The sequence below is a fragment of the Calidris pugnax genome, unplaced genomic scaffold (assembly GCF_001431845.1).
Source record: "Calidris pugnax isolate Ruff unplaced genomic scaffold, ASM143184v1 scaffold317, whole genome shotgun sequence".
NCBI classification, from domain to species: Eukaryota; Metazoa; Chordata; class Aves; order Charadriiformes; family Scolopacidae; genus Calidris; species Calidris pugnax.
The window spans coordinates 1,493,887-1,512,510 of NW_015091111.1; the positions used below are offsets into that span (position 1 = coordinate 1,493,887).

Consider the following 18,624-nt stretch of genomic DNA (forward strand, 5'->3'; position numbering starts at 1 on the left):
AAAGATCCCGATGCTGCACAGTAGTTCCTAGCAGATCACTCTCTGCTCACTTACAGGTTGTGTGGTATTTCAGAGCCTCAGCTGCAGGGTTTTAATCACAGAGTAATGCAAATGGAAATAAAGTATTTTATTCAGCTCAGTTTCAGGAAGCTCTGTTTTGAGGGCCTTATTGACCATAACTGAGAAATAGTGTACTGCTAAGGTTGTGGCAGAGAAATAGCATGGCCATCATTCTCAGGCTGTTGCTGATGCAGTATCTGCTACTCCAGCAAATGCCAAAGTAAAGGCTGCATCTTGCAGGTGCTCTGAGACCCTGCTCTTTTGATCACTTGCATCCTTGGCATGGAAATAATTGCATGGCATTCAGTGGGAGGATTTATGTATGAAAAGTCTCAGCATATGGTGGAAACTCATGTCTTTTGACACTGGGTGAATCACTTAATCTCTGTACCTCTGTACCCTCTCCCAGGCTTTGTGTCCATTGTATATGCATGGCGTAATGTCCTCAGGGCAGGGACTTTCTCCCAGGGATGGTGTCTGACACAGTTAGTTAGCTACTGCAGTAATCAACACTCTGTGTTCATCCCTCTGTGGGATTCACATTTCTACCTTCTGAGTGCCGTAGGTTGTTGTGTGAGAGACACCCACTTCTCCTGCCTAGCTCAGTAAGTTGGGAAGCATACTGCAGCTTTGTTTTTGTTAGTAGTGCTATTTCCTAGTTTTGTACAAAGGTATTTGTGTCTGTGGAGCATCTTAAGACCTGTAAAAGCTGTGTTACAGAGGGCTGAGAAGATCCCTACATGCCTATCAGTGACGCCTGCCCAGTTGACAAGATGACAAGCAGCTCTTCCACTGATTGGTCTTGTGATTTTGGGCAGCCCATTTCTTTCCATATGTCTGTTCCCCTTCTGTTCTTTGTCTGCCGATCTCTTTTGCTAAGACGTCACTGATTTGAAGAACAAATTTATATTTGAGCTTTAGTTCTTCTGTTGTGTTGGTGGAAGAGACTTGGAAGTTCTTGCCAATGTGTAGCATTGCAAAGGAGGTCTTTTTATCAGTAGAAGCCTGAGTATGTGCTTGTGCATCACCTCTCATGAAATATCTTCAGTTCTAGGCTGGGCTTTCTGGACATTGGTGCTGTGTAGATCCCCTTGGTCTAAAGCAGGCCTTGATGTGTAGTCTTGTCCTCTTCTGTATTTCTGTGGGTGTGTTTCCCCTTTTGTGTCTGGACTGCCTTGCATTTTGTCTGCTCCACATACAAAGTAATTACAATACTCAAAACCTGTTTCTGTGATGGCTTCAGCTGATTTGGGGAAGGAGACAGATTTAACCCATTTGTGCCTCAGCAACATACTTTGCACTTATGTGACTCAGCCTGTTTTGCTGAGCTAGAGAGTATTACATATCCTTATGCTCTAGCCAGTATGAACAAGGCACCAGCATGGTGCCTGCACATGAGTTCTGCCTGCTGCCAGTGCCAAAGAAGCTAGGTAGCCCAAGGACCATCATCTTATTGAAAAACACCAGGTAGTGCTTTGGCGCACATGTATATGCACTCATGCACCTGTACGTATACGGGCTCCAGTGGGTGATGCATCCTGGCTGTGTATTACAGGCAGGTATTGCAGCCTCAGGCCAGCAGGAGAACCTGCAAAAGGGATACTGTGGACTGATGTACTGTTGTTCTCGGGAGAGTAGCCTCAAACCCAGGCTGTGTGCAAGGTGAGTCAGAGGACCTTAGGATCATCCCTGTGACCCAGCGTGCTCAGCAGTCTCTCCTCCCGACAGACTCTGGTTTCCCGCAGCCATGGGCTGAATTGCAGAGTGAGTGCCTGTGCCTGTCCTGCCTGCAAATGCACAGAGCCAATAAAACAATTTCTGAAATGGGCTGTGTAGGTGCTCCGCTATCAAAAAACACTTCCCTAGTCTTTTATTTTTTCACCCATAATAATTCAATATGCTGCCTTCACCAGTAACATTGATGAAACACTCCACCAAGTATAGAACAAATCTTTTCTAACAACCCCCATGTATCAGTTTTACAGAGGACGTATGTCTTGTGTGGCATTAATTTCTTGGCTCTCAGGAGCCCCAGCTAACCATCCTTTTCTATTTTATGATGATATATCTGGCACAATCTTTCTTTCCTTTTTTCTTCTCCCCCTCCCCCCCCCCCTTTCCCCCTCCCAACCCACTTTTCTCCCACTCCATCTCTGTAAGTTCTCTCTCTCTGTTCAATCCTCCAAAACATTTTACAACTCTCTAATTAGACACGTATCTCCAATTTACTACTATTTAAAAGGGTAAGCAGTTAATGTCGTAAGACTGAGAATGCCTGGTAATTAATTATTAACTCCAAGGACCTGGCTATCTCCCTAACCAGCCTTGTCTCAAATAGCATCTCTCTCTGTTAAAACCTCTGTTCACAGTAATTAAATAGTAAGGAGGAGGAGCACCTTGGAGCCTGCCCAACCAAGTCTGTCTGACACAAAGTGCAGCTCTGCCAGGCAGCCCTTTTTTGTCTGACTATCCAGCATGGGCATCATGGGAAAACAAATTTTCATGATATATTTGGCACAATTTTTTTTTCCTTTTTTCCTCCCCCCCCCCCCCCCCCCCCTTTCTCCATACAAACCAGATTTTTCACAGAGGAGTTTCTCTTAGAAATGTTCTCCTCCAGTTGGTGACGCACTTGAAATTCCCTGGGTGAAATGATCTCCTTTCCTTCCCCCTAAAACATTCCTATCAACCCTATCTCCACCCACACCAAAACAACATTCATCGGTTCCATATGCTGCTGAACAGCTCTGTGCTGTTTTATGAATAATGTATGCCGGCTTGTTAGAAGAACGTTTGTTGTACAAACCAGTGGAATTTGAAATTGAGAGTGATATCAGCAGACATGCCATGCCATGCACTAACCCACGGGCTTCTTGGGGTACTACTCTGGCATCCTTGCTGCATCCGTGTCAGAAGGGGCAAAATATGTGAGACACTGGGGATGTGGGCTTTGAGCCTGGCAAGGAGCTACAGGCACTCAGTGATCAGAGCCCTTATCCTTGTCTTACCAGGTGTTACAGATCCATGCATGAGGAGAGGAGAAAAATGTCAAGATCTGGGTTTTGGGGGAGAGCAGCAAATAGGAGATGGTGAAATAGTGTAGATCTGTATGCAAATAACAGTTCTCAGGGAGGGTCAACCTAAGCAGCAAATGGGGAGTGGTATATAGCAATGTGTCATCCAAACCTGGCACAAGGCAATGACACAGAGACACAGCCGGGTCCAAAGGACAGGCACATTAACACCTTTCAGGACGGCATGCAGACACTGGTGATGTCTGTTGTTGCCTCTGTAACCTAGTTGGTTGTGGGTTTTTTTGTAGGGTTCTGATACTTCTGTGGTTTTCCTCCCTCTAATAAACCACGAATGGTGGGAGCTGTGGGTGATGCCTGCCTGCCTGCTGTGGTCCCAGGGGCAGAGCTGATGGGCCAGTGCTGGGTGACTGGGAGAGTTGCAGAACTTGTGACTGAGTACTTCTTACTGCAAAGACTGAGCAAATCTTTGCCCAGAGGTGTGACTGGGGCTTCCTTGGCTGCCTGGGATCAACAGTGCTGCTACCAGCTGGAGGTGAAGAAGAAATGTGCTCAGGCAGGGCTTCTTCTAACAGTGGCTGCAGGGTCCTCGGTCAGAGAGCACAAGTGCATCCCAGTCCTGGGGTCTGCATAAGCCAACTGGGGTATCTCCTGTAATATGGTCATTCCCCCAACGACGACTCCAGAAATCAGGCTGGGACTGCGTGTGGGCAGAGAGTCTGGAGAAGACAGTCTAGGTCATCCCTGCTGGCTCTCTGAACTCAGTTTTGATTTTGCCTGTTTACCTGCTCACGGCAGGCCTTTCTGGCTCCTTCTCTTTTGTGCACAGAGCAGGTATAAGAAATACCTGCCGTGTTTTCCTTTCCCTCTTGGCTGGTGTATACAGAAAGTCAGTAGTCTGGTTCAAGAGCCAGCCTTAAGTTGCCTTTCGAAGGAAGGGTTCACACGGTGCCCTGGGACCTCTTGCACCCCGCTGGCCAGGCTTTGGGGACCCTGTGTATACTTGTGACCTAGATGATGTACTGAGATGAGTATCTGGATAATTCGTTGTGTCTCTGTCCCTGTGTGCACACCTGGTTGTGCCTTTCTCACGTTTGCTGCTGCTGCTGCATGCAGAGGCTGAGTCACAGCGTCGCCGGCAGTCGGCAGGTGCCCACAGCAGCCCGTTTAAATGGGTCCAATCCTTTATGCCTGTGACAAGGTTTTGAGGGAGGTGAGGATGGCGAGTGACCTTTCCTTCTTGGCAGCTTTGTGAAATAAACAGGAGATCTCAGAAGCTCTCCCTGCATAGTTTTGCTTTTTCTTTCCAATTGGAATAAAAGTACCAAGTGGTGAGAGCTTGTCAAAATCTGGACTTTTAGGTGACGTACGTGCTCACCAAAGGGAAAATGGGGATGGAATTCAACAGCTTCTTACAGAGTAACAGGCTTCCACTTAAAAAAGGTTCTTGCCCAGTTTATGAAAAAATACAAACAAATCCCACAAATGCATAACAAATCCCATTGTTTTGTTATATTGCAGTCTGCTAAGGGTCAAATTGGCGCTGTAGGAAACAGCACTGGACTTTTAAAAATAAGGAAGGTGTCTAGGATGTTGCCTGCTACTCTGTTTTATGCAGCAGTTAATTTCTTTCATTCTCCCTTCAAAATTGCATTTGTTTCTCCAGGAAGGTTAGAGCAGTGCTGGGCCTCAGGTGTAGTGGACCCAGAGATCAGCAATTCTCAGAAAAGGGAAAGCTGTAAGGAGTGGGTTTCTGTGGTCTGGGTAATAGAGCTTAAGCAGTGAAGTTGGATACTGCTGAGTAGTTGGTGGCTGGGGGGGTTTGGATCCTGCCTACAGTAGCCTTGGGTGCCAAAAGAGATAGAAAGTCTCTCCCTTTCCAAGTCGTATCAGTCTAGCTTGGAAGATGAGACCTGTGCAGTGTTCGTTCTGGCATTCCCTGCTGTAGTCCAGCCTCCAGTTTCCTGGCTTAGGTAGCAAATTTACCAAGCACTTTCCAGGCTAGCAGGTAAGAAGCTGTGATTGTTGTCAAACTGTAACAGCGCTTTAAATCAGAGCTTTTTTTTTTTTTTCCTTCCATTTCCCAGAGAGAAAACATGGGTTAATAAAACCTGTCCTTGCGGCTAGTTTAGTACGGTGAAAGTCATGTCCCCACCATAATCTCTGATCAGCTTTGTTGTAATTTAGTGAAGCATTTAACTTGTCTCCAAGTTTGTTTGATTTAATCATACTCTGGAGAAACGTCTACTGAAAAGAGCTGCTGTCTGAATCAGGGCCTTGGGAAACAGCCATGAAATAAATGATAGAGCAGGTGCTGGGCTGTACATGTCTGCTACTGGTTGCAAAACATGGGAAGAGGAAATTTTTGTTCTGCAGATCATGCGAGAGCCCAGTAGACATCAGGAAAATGTTAAAGCATAAATTGCTTTGGAGAAGGAACGTAAAGCAGCTCTAAAAGGCTGGTGAGTACAGTGGTGAGCGCACAGCCCAGCTGCAGTCTCCACAACAGAGGTGGTCTAGGGGCATGAGAACTCATGTACCTCTACCCCTTGAGAGGTCTATGTACTGAGGTCTCACTGAACATGCTTGGTAGACCCCCTAAGCATGCCCTGTATACAGCTGCCCAGGCTCAGGGAACTCTCTAGGGTGTTCTCTTTCATTTTTGTAAATAGCAGAGACTTTCTGAGAGGCTATATTTGATGCTTTGTGGGGGACACTCTGTCCTTTGTCAGATGTATGCCATATGACTGGGTTGGTATCTGTTACTCCCTAAAGAAGGAAGATGGAGTCTGGCTCATTAGTAAAGATTGGGATGAACACATGTCACTTTCCACAAGGCAAAAGCCTGGGGCATTTGTTGTTCCTGCACCAATCTGGAGTGCTGCTTTTGTATGTCCTGCTCTTTGGCTGCAGTGATCCCTAGAGAATTCCTTAGCAGTAAAATCCCATAAAAAGCAGTACTGCACAGGGCAGGTGTTCATTTTCAGAGGTTGTGACTCAGTTTTGTAGGCATTTAGGCCAGAGAGCAACAACAGGCATTTCTGACACCCCAGGCCAGATTATTGCTACGTTTCAAATGCTCGTCCAACCAGCTGGGGAAAAAAAATGCTGCTTCTGAAAAAAATGGGGAGGTAACTGGGAAAAATGCAGCCTCTTTGCCTTATGTGTGGAAGTCGTTTCCTGGCTCAAAACGTAAGAGAATATTTTAATCATAGTAGGAAGAAAAAGACAAGTCAAAGAGGGGGCTTTGGCCAAATCATTAGAAACATATTGGCTTCTAATAGAACATACTGGGTGACCCCAGGGAATCAGTGTCAGCATCAGCTTGGCAAAAAAATGAAGGTGCGTCTACTTCTGCTGGACTGCTGGCTGCATGGTAGGAGAAATGTTAGCCCTTTCTTTTGCTTTCTTCCTGCAGGGTAGGCTTAAAATCTCTTGATAGCTCTCACCTGAAAATTAAGCAAAGTGCGTACAAACTGCCAGCAGTGCCCTTTACTTTACCTTTCTCTGGCTGTTTGCCTTTGGATCAGAGCTCCTTATACAAGTTTGGAGAAGACAGGATAAATAGAAACAGAGAGTGAAAACTCCAGAGTTGGAAATATTTCGTCTTATTGCTGTGAGTATCACAGCAAGCCCTGTTAGCAGTGGGGACCTCTCTCTGCTAGCACTGTAAGTAGGTTGTGGGGTGATTCCTCCTGGTGGTCATATCTGTTCTGTTGCTCTAAGAAACCTGCTTTTATGGTACACTGTGACTAAAAGTTGCTGCATGTGTAGCATGAGGCAAGTTGTAGCAGTATGTTTGACCTTCTTGTGTATGGTTCAAGCAAGCCAGATTTTCACTGAACTGAATATTAAGGATCTTCAAATAGACTGTGCAAGATTCAGCAAGGAGCCAGTGGATTGCAGGTTGAGCGGTGGGTTACCTCATGGGATTCTCGTTGCACATTTAGCTGTGGCATATGCAGAAGACTAGTTTCAACTCTTCAAATTTCCAAATTATTTCTGTTTTGGGTCAGAGTAAAGGCTATCTAAATGCTAATGTTTCTGTTGAGTATGTCATAGCTATTATAGTATGTGATTTTCAGGCTTGTTCATACTTGATGTGCTACTTTTTTGTAATCATGTGCATCAACAGTTCTTCTACACGTTAACATATTTTGAGGCTGTGTAGGAGTTATGTGCCAGAGGGAGTAAATCTAGCTATGTATATAAGGTAAATTACAAATGTGGATTATAAGTGTGAGAATCAGGGACATTCCATACCAAAATACTTCACTTGAGTCAAGTGGCCTATTTGAAGAACTCCATTAGCTTGTAGTAATAGCAGGCATTTATCCATTGTATGCCTCAGTTACTGCAGGGCTAAAATCAGACAGTTATCCAAGTTTCATACCTACTCCCTCTCAAAAGAAATCCATCCCAACTGTCTGATATGCACCCAGGCATAAGTCAGCCTCCAGACCCTTTTTTTTTTTTTTTTGGAGGCTGGTGTCAACAACAGAATTGTGACCTTTGATGTCAAACCTATTGGCATCTTTCCTATGAATGGAAAGAGTAATGTTATTAACAGGCAGCAGTCCAAGACATTGATCTTCAAACATGAAAGCTGCTTATTGTTCATTTTCAGTTTTCCACGTAGAAATGGAACACGTTTATGTTTGGGTGTGTGGCTGGGAAGCACTGAGGTGTCTGTTGGGCTCATAGGCTTTGGATTGCTATTGTAGCATAGTTTTACAGGTAAGCCCCTATGGTGAAATCTAAAGTCACTGACCAAAAAAACCCAAACCACTGACTATCAGAAATTAGATTGAACCTTGAATTCCAAGTCTGTAATCTTGTGACTTCTGCAAACTTAACAGGGTTATTTTAAAAAAGCCCCAAACCACAAAACCCAAAAACCTGCCTGAGAAAATGTCTGTAATCTCAAACCCTGCATTCTGGTATTTTTTCCTTAGATGAGGTTTCTGCTCAAGACTTTTGCATTACCATGAGCAGATATGGTACTTCCTTGATCAGAGACAGCTTGCTTGTGGTATTGGTTAGGTAATTTTCCTCAGCATATTAATGTATGTGCAATGGGGGTCACACAATAATACCATCTCATTTCTCTCCCTTTGCAGGCCCTCTACAATTCAATCAAGAATGAGAAGTTGGAATGGGCAGTGTAAGTATACTGTGTAGAAATTAGGAATGTAAAAATAGTACCTGTGTAGTAATCTGCTTATACATCTATGTCACTGTCTGAGTGGGCTCCAAATCCTGTAGAAGATAGCCAGCGTACGTAATGAGTTTGTTTTTCTGCTAATGAATGACCTGGCAATACTGCCTCATCTGTTTCTCCAGCAAGGGGAGTTGTTAATGATAGGAGCCAACTGCATTTGTAAGGAAAGAGGACATTTCATTTAGTAGGAAACTTCAGCCTGAAAAGAGAGAAATTAAATCCTCCATTGTTATATGACTGCATAAATAAAACAGAAGTTGACTTCTCCCTTTATCTTTCGGTACATTGTGTCAGAACCACTGAATAGAAACACACATCTTGGATTGAGTTTCCTGCTGTTGGTTTATTGTCTTGGTTTGTCTCCTGATTAACTATGGATAACTTGACAACAACCTAATATGAAAGATGATAAATTGGACAAAGTCTGATATCCCCCATCTTTAGCTGCTTTCGACAGGCTAACACTTGTTAACTATGGAAATACTGCAGACCGGAAAGAGCTTCAGTTTCTGATTGTGTTAAACTGACATTTCTCTGTGCTTAGGTTTTATGTGGTCTAGGTATGCCAGCAAAGAGTAGGTGGGGTCTGCTTTAGATTTTGCCTCCTGCAGAATAGTGGCTTTTGGTGTGTAATTAAAGAATGATGTCTTTTATCTATTTTGACTGTACAAGATGTTCACCTGTGTGAATTTACACATCTGAAACCTCACCTGTCTAGGATGCATGCTCCTGCAACTCTTCTGGTAGAAGACCTAAAAACTGCCATAGGTCTTGCAAGCCCATTAGCTTCTGATCTTCCTTAAGTTCATCATCTGCAAATGAACTTCTTGTCAGAATGTGCATCCTTATGTACAAGGGCTGCTGGTCCCAACTGGGATTGCAGCTCCTGTTCAGAAATGTGTGAAATAATGTCAGAGTAGTGAGCAAGGTGTATCACCAAGAAGTAAAGGGAATCACCAAGAAGTTCCATCTCTGATAAGCCTCATAAAAGGTGTGATGGGAGACATTTTCCCAAACTGTGTCTTGGACCTGGAATATACTGTGTCTTACATGTCACACCACCACAGTTGTTTGCAAGATACTCCTTCACAGGCACTTTAGACATAACAGAATCCATTATGTGACTTTCTTGATGTCAGAATTTTCCTCCAGCTCTTGGCAAGAGACCATACTGTGTCTAATACTCTTGGGCAGCCTCCAGGTGGGAACTGGCTCATTCCTGGCTCTGCTCCCATGAGCTTCAGTCAAGGTGATTTATGAGATAGCTTGTTCCTGTATAGGTAGTAACTGCTTCGACGTTTACATAGTACAGTCCATACCATTGCTAATGAATTGTTTGGGGGAAAGTTGTAAGCAGGCTGGAAAAGCAGAATCCTCCTTAAATAAGGCTTTTGGATATGGATGTAAACCCACCTTCTCCCAGTAGAATGTGACCAGTTGTCCATTTCAGTCTCAAACTTGGACATATAGCTGGGACTGATATGACAGTTACTTAACATGCTGTGAAACAAAGCTCATGCTGGTCATAGTCAAAGATGTTGTGCCTTTACCTTTAGGGCTAAGAGTGCTGGCTGGAAGAGAGAGCATGAATGTGTTTCTCCTCACTTTTACAGAGATATATGGTTGGTGTAATCACCTCAAGGAGCCCCATCATTGCCTGAGCTAGAGGGAGAAGGCACAATGCTTCTTGCTCTGCTATCATGATCTGCAGAGAAGGGTGGATAGGAAGTGGATATAGTTGGTTTTGTTGTGATGGGACTGAGGAAGATCTTCTCTCCTTTCCAAAAAAGTATCTCTTTGCTTCCCTGATGCAGTTGGCAAGGGAGGAAGTAGGAAGTATGGTGAAGTTGGAAATAGTACTGCAAAACTCAGCATAAGCTCCCTCATGACGCTGGCATGTGGAAGGAATGCCTTTCCTATAGCCAGAATCCCTTTGAGGATCTAAGACTCTCTTTTATGAGCTAAGCAACAGTGTAAGAGCTTCTCTGGCAGTATGTTATTTGCTGGATTTAATGACTGTCAGTAGGTCCATAGGCAGGGGAGGGTAACAGTGATAGATAAAATGGGGGGAAAACTGCTATATGATCCTTATCTTACTAGTTGGGAGCTAGGTGAGTCATCATCCTAGATGTTTTGCTGTCCATTTCCAGTAGAATTACAGTCTGATCCAAAGCCCCAGAAAGAAAGGGCTACCATTGATTCCAGTGTTGTAGTCAAGAGAAATGGCACCTTAATCAGCTGATGTACTTCAGAGAATTTCAGTAGTAGTATTCGTTTATCCTTTATGATCAGGGAAGTGCAAGTACGGCTCTGGAAGAGAGATTGATTTTTCTGCGGTAGTTCCAGGTTCAAGTTCTCTGAAAGGTTAAAAGCGAATCACATACTATGATCTGTAAAATAAACAGATCTGTCCTCAAATTTACCCTGAACTGGTGAATGTGGGATCCTGAATGCTCCTACTCTACACTGCACCCCCTAAATTTTTGGGTGACTTTTCACAATAGAACTGCCAGAAAACACTGCCATTTGCTTGGCATGCCTTTGCTTGCTGCTTCCTCTTGCTGGCCTTGTTGTACAGTGTCCGGAGAGAAAAGAGAAAAGCAGTAGGGGAAAACTAACAATCAGAAACATTATTATCCTGTTTTTTGTCTCATTCCATATTTCCTCTGTACTGCTTACAGTTCTAGATCTCTCCTGTCTGTTGGACAGTGGTTCATTTTTTTGAACAGCGAGCAAAACATGAAGTAGTGATGGGACCTCACTGAAGTCATTAGCAGAAGTTCCTACTGACTGCAGTGAAGTTACGTACTATTTCATGCAGTTAGTCCAATGCATCCTGTTTCCAGAGGACTGAAGTCACTGGAACCACCCCAGTAGTGCATGTAGCCCCAATAATCATGTCATAATTTCTCATACTGCTTACATTTTCTGGAGGGACTTGATATTTCCATGAAATTTTTTCATCCTCAAATGGTAAACTTTTGGCCTTCAACTCTGATATCACCCATAAGACAAAAGGAATTCAAGATCCTGTGGACATTAGCAGTGAGATTCAAAGAATTGGGCTTGTTCAAGTGGAAAAGGGAGCACCGAGGAGAGGGACCCAAGTGTATTTTTTTCAGTGCATAAAGGCTGTATCAGAGGAGAAGTGTGTGAATTACTCTTCTCACCCATTGTGGATGTGCTTAAATTTGAAACAAGGGAAGTTTGGGTTAAACATTAAAAAATGCTTCCCAGTAATAAGCTTTTCAAACCAGCACATAGGTTTGCGTGGACAGGCTATGGAAGTACTTTCAGAGGAGGTTTTTGTGAACTGGTTAGTCTTTCCAGAATGGGTTAGGAAGAGTGGATCCATCCTTAGAGTTTTAGAGATGGATTAACTGGCCTCTTAACATCCCTTCAGGCCCATTGTCTATAATTTTATGGCCCAGGCTTTGTTAGGTATTTCTCATCCTTTCTCTTTTGCAAGGATCATCATCAGTTTTAAGCTGAAGAAGAAAAATTTGTTTGATTTCAAAGGTGCCAGAGCTAAATATGTTTTGTTTGCATGATGTCTACATGGAAATGTAGTGGTTAACATTATTTTTCTCCATTGTTTGTAATATTATGTCTCCTTCCTGTTTAAGGTGATAGGAATAAAATCATAATCTTAAAATAGGCTGAGTGGTGATCTAGAATTAACATATGAAATCCCAAAGTGCTGCTTAAAAAAAACGCAAAAACTAAATGGCTGCATTTGAGTAATTTGTATCCTGAAAGATTTCTGTCAGCAAGATAGTGTAGTTTTCAGGAGAATCATTTGGTTTTTGCCTAGTTGATGATGCAGGGTTTTTTTCCCGGAGAATTTTAGACATGGACACAGTATATACTTTTTTGTTTTTCTGAACTGCACTGAAAAACACTCTCCTTCGAGCCAAACCAAAATAGGTCTTTGAGACAGTGATGGTGGGAAAGGGCCGCTGCCAAATCCTTTCTGTGTTTCCTGCGGCAAACTGTGACGCTGAGACCAGGGTGATTATAAAGACGTCTGTGCTGAAGCTCACCTTTTTCTAGGTCAGACCCAGAAATCTCTCCCCATTGTAATTAACTCTTTGTCTCCCAAGTTCTAGGATGCTTCTTCTTTGCAACTTCAGGATTGCTTTTAGAGAGGGGGGTCAGATGGGAATCATCTGGTTCTCCTTTCTTCTCTCCTCCTTTTGGGAAAGGTGCCAAAACTTCACTGGTTTCTTAAGTCAGTTTCCTAACACAGATACTATCAGTTCCACAGGTTCATATAATTATATGTTACAAATCTGAATATATTTTTAAATGCCAATTTTTAAATGGATAAACTCAGGCTTTTGCCATGTCATGTAAATTTTCTATTTGAACAAATGCAGAGACGAAGCAGACTTTTAAGAATGAAGGGCTTGGCCCTGTCTTTTCAGCTTAGTGATTTCAGCATTTTTCCAAGGCAGAGCCTCAAATCAGACCGTAGGCCATACAGAAACAGTTTTGTTACTGAGAGAACTGGATGGTAATTTTCTCCCTGAAGACAAAAATGGGACTTTCTTGTATAGGCTCTTTCTGCGGAGAGGCAAAAATTTATTTCTTCATCAAAATGGCAATATCTGAATTTTTGCATGTGTTTCAAATCTGCATGTTTAAGAGGCAAACTCTTTCCGGTTGCCAGTGATCATGCATTTGGGAACACAAACATTGCTGTTTCAATGCTGTGTCTTCAAGTGACAGAGGAGGCAGATTCTGGCTTTGGTGTGCTAGTTCTCATGGGCTGCCAGTGCCCTGGTTACTGCTCTGTCTGCAGGTCCTTTTCCGAAGAGACAAGTTAAGAGAGATGGAACTGAAGCTCCTTGTCTTGGGAAGTCTTGAAAATATCACATGCCATAAGCAGAGTGTTGGAGAACCTCTAAAGGTGGTAGCCTTTTCCTGTCACCGCTGCCCTGCAGAGCAGAGACTCTAGTACCTATGCGAGGGTTCACAGCCATCAGCCCCTTTCAGTCATCAGAGAGGGGTCTTCAGAGGAATCAATCCCAGATCCAGAGCCAGCAACAATCTCCCTCTGCTGATCGAAGACAGAAAATCTCCGGAGACTTCTCCAAACCTAAATGGACCCTCATTATGACGTTTTGCTAATGAAATGTGTGTTGGAGCCGACATGGTGGGTTTTTTTTCTCCAAAGGCACAGGTATGGGCTATTTCCTGTACCAAGTGGAAAGGAGACATGCCATGTCTGCCCCTGACAAGGACCTGAGCTCTGCCTGTGTGACACGAGAGCCATGACACTGAACATACCTGCACAGAGACACCACCCACTGACTCTTACCTCTGCATCACTGGAGGCCTTCACTCTGGGGATGTTACAGGATTTGAATCGTCTGTGAGAGCCATCTGAGGATGAGGAAGCAGCTGCACCACCACACGCTAGGGTTTCAAGCAAAGATCAGCTTTCAAGTGTATGTATCCAGAGGCCAGCTGAATTTTCTGCAGTTCTTGCTTCTTGCAGCCATACCCTAAAGGCTGGTGAGAAGTAAGCTCAAATTGTTATGTCCTTGATAAAGCCTATCCAGGTCCTATCTATTCCTCCAACGCTGGAGGTTACGTAAGCAAAGGCTAATACCTGAACTGTTTTGCCACTTCGAAAGTCCTCCCAATTATCCTGCTTTCTTCTTGTGTTTGACCACTGAAGCAACATGGAGTATTTGAAGAGGTGGGTCCTAGATCCCCTGGTTTTATTACCGCTGGTGTTTCACATTCAAGATCAGAGGGAGATAGAGGCTCATTTTGGTCCTATTTTCTCAGCTGTTCATTCATTTCTTGTTCTCTATAATGAGTCCCTGCTGCCTGTCTGGTTCCCTTCATTGCATCTTATAGACTGGCTCGTGCATCTTGACCTCATGAATCTTGTCAGAGCACTCAGCTCTCACTAGTGCCCGAGTCTCAAGGATGTCCTATTTTCAATGACAGATGAAAGGACCAATTAAAGGTTTGTTCAGTGCTACTAGTAGTCGTGACAGCAGATGCTATTTTGTCCTTGTCTGCCCTGTGTCTGCATTTGTCTCTTGAAGAATTCCTGTTTAATAGCTACCCCAGAGATGCTGAGTTCGAGAGCACTGTCCCCAGCACTAGTGGTGTCTAGGATGCCCAGGACTGCTCATTACAACGTCTGTGGCTACTTGGATAAGGGCACCAATACATCCCTACAGGACAGTTGATCAGTAGAAGATAATTCACTCCCATAGCTCCAAAGGAGATAGCTTATTCCAAAAAAATGCTAAGTCATTTATTGCAGTAGGTCTCTGCTGACAAGGAGAAATCCTCTGTGTCCTTGGCTGAGATCCCAGAATTCACAAGGCACTTCTATGTGACAAATCAGCCTGAGTGCTTGTGCCCTATGAGAGAATTTAGTCTGGATTATGTACCACAGACTTGTGTTGAGAGAATTTGCTCCTGGAATGGACACGTATCTAAGAAACATGTCACACAATGGTCCAGACTTGCCAGCAGCTAGTAAGTGTGGGAGACACAGAAAGGGTGGGAACAAACTTCCTATACTCTTTCAGTTAAGAGAGAGCTTCAACCAAAGCATGCATGAAGAAATCCTTATTGCTTTTACCGAAAAAAAGTTTTTTGCAGATCTCTCTGTTCTGGCATGGGAAAGCACTTACCAATAGGTTGAATGATGCAAGGACTTCTCTCCCTTGCAGGAATCAGGTCTTCAGGTGAAAGTTTTGTTCCTCTTAATCAGGAGACCTTGCAACACAACACCATGATGGTATGGTGAACCACCTTGGCTGTATCTCTTGCAACTAAATCAAATGTCTGGCACCTCTGTGTGACTCTCAGACCGAATGTCAATGTGCAGCATCTGTATCCATACTGTTGAAAAGTCTTGCCCTCCAAAAGAAGATGCTTGCCTCTATACTGCCTGTTGAGGTGGTCTGTGACTGTGCTGATTCCTAGTGTGTTGTTTGGAAATTGTTTGGAACTGTGCTGGCCTCAGACCATGCCAAACACAAAGTAATATGAGGTGGTCAAAGTCAAATGCTTGGGAACATGCCCTCACGCTGCTGAGCTCACTAATAAATCCCCTGTGTCTCTGGATTTGGGGTCCTTGTCACACCGGTCTATTATCCTTGTATCTCCTCAGCCTAAGTTATTCCCTAGAAAACCATTTTAGCAGAGAGCAGGACAGATTGTTACTCTAGCCTGCAGTTCTAGAGTGACATTTCTTTAGATGCCCCATAAGCAGACATGGTTGCAGTGTGCCCCAAAAGGAGCTTATGGACTGACATAAGCTTGCTAATCCTTGTCTGATACACACCTTTGAACGTATGTGTATGACTGACAGGTCTGCCTGAGCTTGCTCTCTACAGATCATCTGGATCCAGTGAGGTGCAGCAGCTTGAAATCCACCCCTACTATTAGCAATAATTACACTCAGATGATAATGATTTTTTTTTTTTTTTTTTTTTTAATCAGGTGCTGCTCTTAAGAGAAGCATAGCTACCATGATTTTCCAATGACAGCCTTCATCCTCCCTGACACCTTTCCCAGTAATCTGGAGGGGAATGTGTGGGGACTTCAAAAGACACAAGGCTGCTTTGTAATCTGATGCTGACTGTAGTTCCTCCACATCCACCATCCACTCAGATTCAGTGGCCTGTTCTCTGAAAACCACCATCCTACTCTTGTGATGGACACCCTTTGTTTTCTAGGTTGCCTAGTCCTTTTTGCCTTTGGCTGTGAGGTGCAAAAAGGCATTTACTAGTCAGGCAATGCTTGTGACTTGCTGAAATGGGTTGCATTGTTGTCCCCAAGAGCTGTGTTGAATACATTGCCCTAATACGTAGAATTTTGAGCAGCATTTTGTTTCTAAAATACAGATAACATAATTCACCTAGTGTAGTTTTTATTTTTAAATTACTACTTTTATGTTAGTCTGCAGAGGAAAATAAAGAAAAGGAGGTAGAGTCTGTGTTTCATATGCTAAGTTAAGGGGTAAGCCACGGTGATCTGTAGTAATCTAATTCTTTCTATCTGCATGTGAACTCATGAAGAAATTGGAGATTTTTCAGGAGAGCCCAGCAGGCAAATATTTCGCATTTTAGCACTCAAGTAAGTGAAATTAAAAATAGGTGAAGTTGCAGGACACAGAACACTCTTGAAATCTTACCTTTTGAGACTGTTAAAGGGAACCTTGGGCATTTTGGAAATCTGGTTCCCATGTCCTGTCCTGGTGAAGTAGGTGAACTGAAGCTTTGCTATAATCCAACTTTGGTTTGGTACATGTCTAGGTTTCTCTCTAAATAGGGCCCCCTATAAAGACAGAGGTATGTTTTGACAAGGTGCATGCAAGAATTACTGAAATGAAGCTTTGCTGGTGAGTCCCTTGTTCATGCTTGGTTTTCACTGCTTTTTAAGGGATGAAGAAGAGAAAAAAAAGTCTCACTCAGAAGGTACAGATGAAAAGGATAATGGGAGCCAGACAAAGGCTGTCAGTCGAATTGGCAACTCAAATAACCCATTTCTGGACATCCCTCATGACCCCAATGCTGCTGTGTATAAAACTGGATTTCTGGCTCGGAAAAGCCATGCAGATATGGACGGAAAGAAAAGTGAGTATCTTTTACTCTTAACATCTCATTTTCTTGTTATCTCTGCATAGTGCCACTTACGATGAGCCCATGTGCTTCTCAAGGCAAATAGTGCTGCTTCATTAGGGGAAATTGCAGCAATAACAAACAACGCAGCAATTGGATTATCACACTCGCACTATTAGGCCAGGATTTACAATGTTCAGTCCAATTTGCAGCAGCTCTAATGCTTGAACATAATGAGTAATGTGATAGAGCAAAGCAATGTGAATCTTTTGTGCTAAGAGAAAATGGATCTCGTGGTTTACAGAAGATAAAACAATTTCAAGTGAATTACAGTAGCTGTTCCATAGTAGTTTGGTAATTCTCCTTTTCCTTATGTGACACCAGATTGTTTCAAATCTGCCCTCCCCTCTGAGTCTGTCTTTAAAGAAAGGCTGTTCTTTATCTCTACTTGGAAGATGCTGTAACCATTCCCTTCCCTACTTTCATTGGTCACATACCCAATGAAATTCAGCAGCTTTTGGTAACAGCCAGATTTATGCCATGCAGTTCCTCCCTCCCCCTTCTTTGTAATAATCCTGCTGTGACTCTTTCTTATTTTAATTATCCTCTTTCCTTCTTGTCCTACTTACATTTGTGGTGTACTAATTATCAAAGGCTTCTGATCCGCCTGTGTGCGTTTTGTTGTTTGGACATCTTCATTTGTGTGTTTTCTATTGATGTTCTTGGGAACAGCAGAGGCTACTCAGATCATCTGCATTTTCCCCCTATCATTGCTGATGATCATCTACTCGTGGTTCACAGTATCCTGAAGGCAAAGTCTGACTTTATGATGGGTTTCTAGTAACTGCAGCTCTCTCCTAGCTGGGCTAAGGTCTTTGGCATTCACATCACGTGAAGAGCAGATTTAGATTGGATATTAGGAAAAAATTCTTTACTGTGAGGGTGGTAGAACACTGGAACAGGTTGCCCAGGGAGGTAGTTGGGGCCCCTTCCCTGGAGATATTCAAGGTGAGGCTTGACGAGGCCCTGGTCTAGTTGGGGGTGTCCCTGCTGACTGTGGGGAGGTCGGACTAGATGACCTTTGGAGGTCCCTTCCGGCCTGGACCATTCTATGATTCTATGTTTAGCTGTTATATTTTAGAAGGTACAATTGGAAGTCGGTGTTTCCAAGCCAGCGAAATCAGTGGATAAGGAACTGGCTAGATGGTCACATCCAGAGGGTAGTACTCAACGGCTCAAAGTCCAGATGGAAACCAGTCACAAGTGGTGTTCCTCAAGGGTCCCTGCTGGGACCGGTGCTGTTTAACATTTTTATCAATGATATAGACAGGGAGATTAAAGGCACCATCAGCAAGTTTGCGGATGATACCAAGCTGTGTGGTGTTGTCGATACACCAGAGGGACGGGATGTCATCCAAAAGGACCTGGACAGGCTGGAGAGGTGGGCCCAGGTGAACCTCATGAGGTTCAACAAGAGCAAATGCAAGGTTCTGCACCTGGGCCAGAACAATCCTTGCCACCAATACAAACTAGGGGGTGAGGTGTTGGAAAGCAGCCCTGAGGAAAGGGACTTGGGGGTGCTGGTGGACGAGAAGCTGGACATGAGCAGGCAGTGTGCAGCTGCAGCCCAGAAGGCCAATCGCATCCTGGGCTGCATCAAAAGAAGCGTTGCCAGAAGGTCCAGAGAGGGGATTCTGCCACTTTACTCTGC

General features: G+C 43.8%; 1 protein-coding gene across 3 annotated transcripts in view; it reads left to right on the plus strand.

Moving 5' to 3' along the window:
* Window positions 1-18,624, plus strand: part of PSD3 (pleckstrin and Sec7 domain containing 3) — a 110,140-nt gene that overhangs the window by 65,948 nt on the left and 25,568 nt on the right. For all 3 annotated transcript variants that reach the window (XM_014958125.1, XM_014958127.1, XM_014958126.1), the window contains 2 exons: window positions 8,213-8,256; window positions 16,735-16,928. In XM_014958125.1, the coding sequence (XP_014813611.1) occupies window positions 8,213-8,256; window positions 16,735-16,928 (238 nt within the window). The remainder of the gene's footprint in view (window positions 1-8,212; window positions 8,257-16,734; window positions 16,929-18,624) is intronic.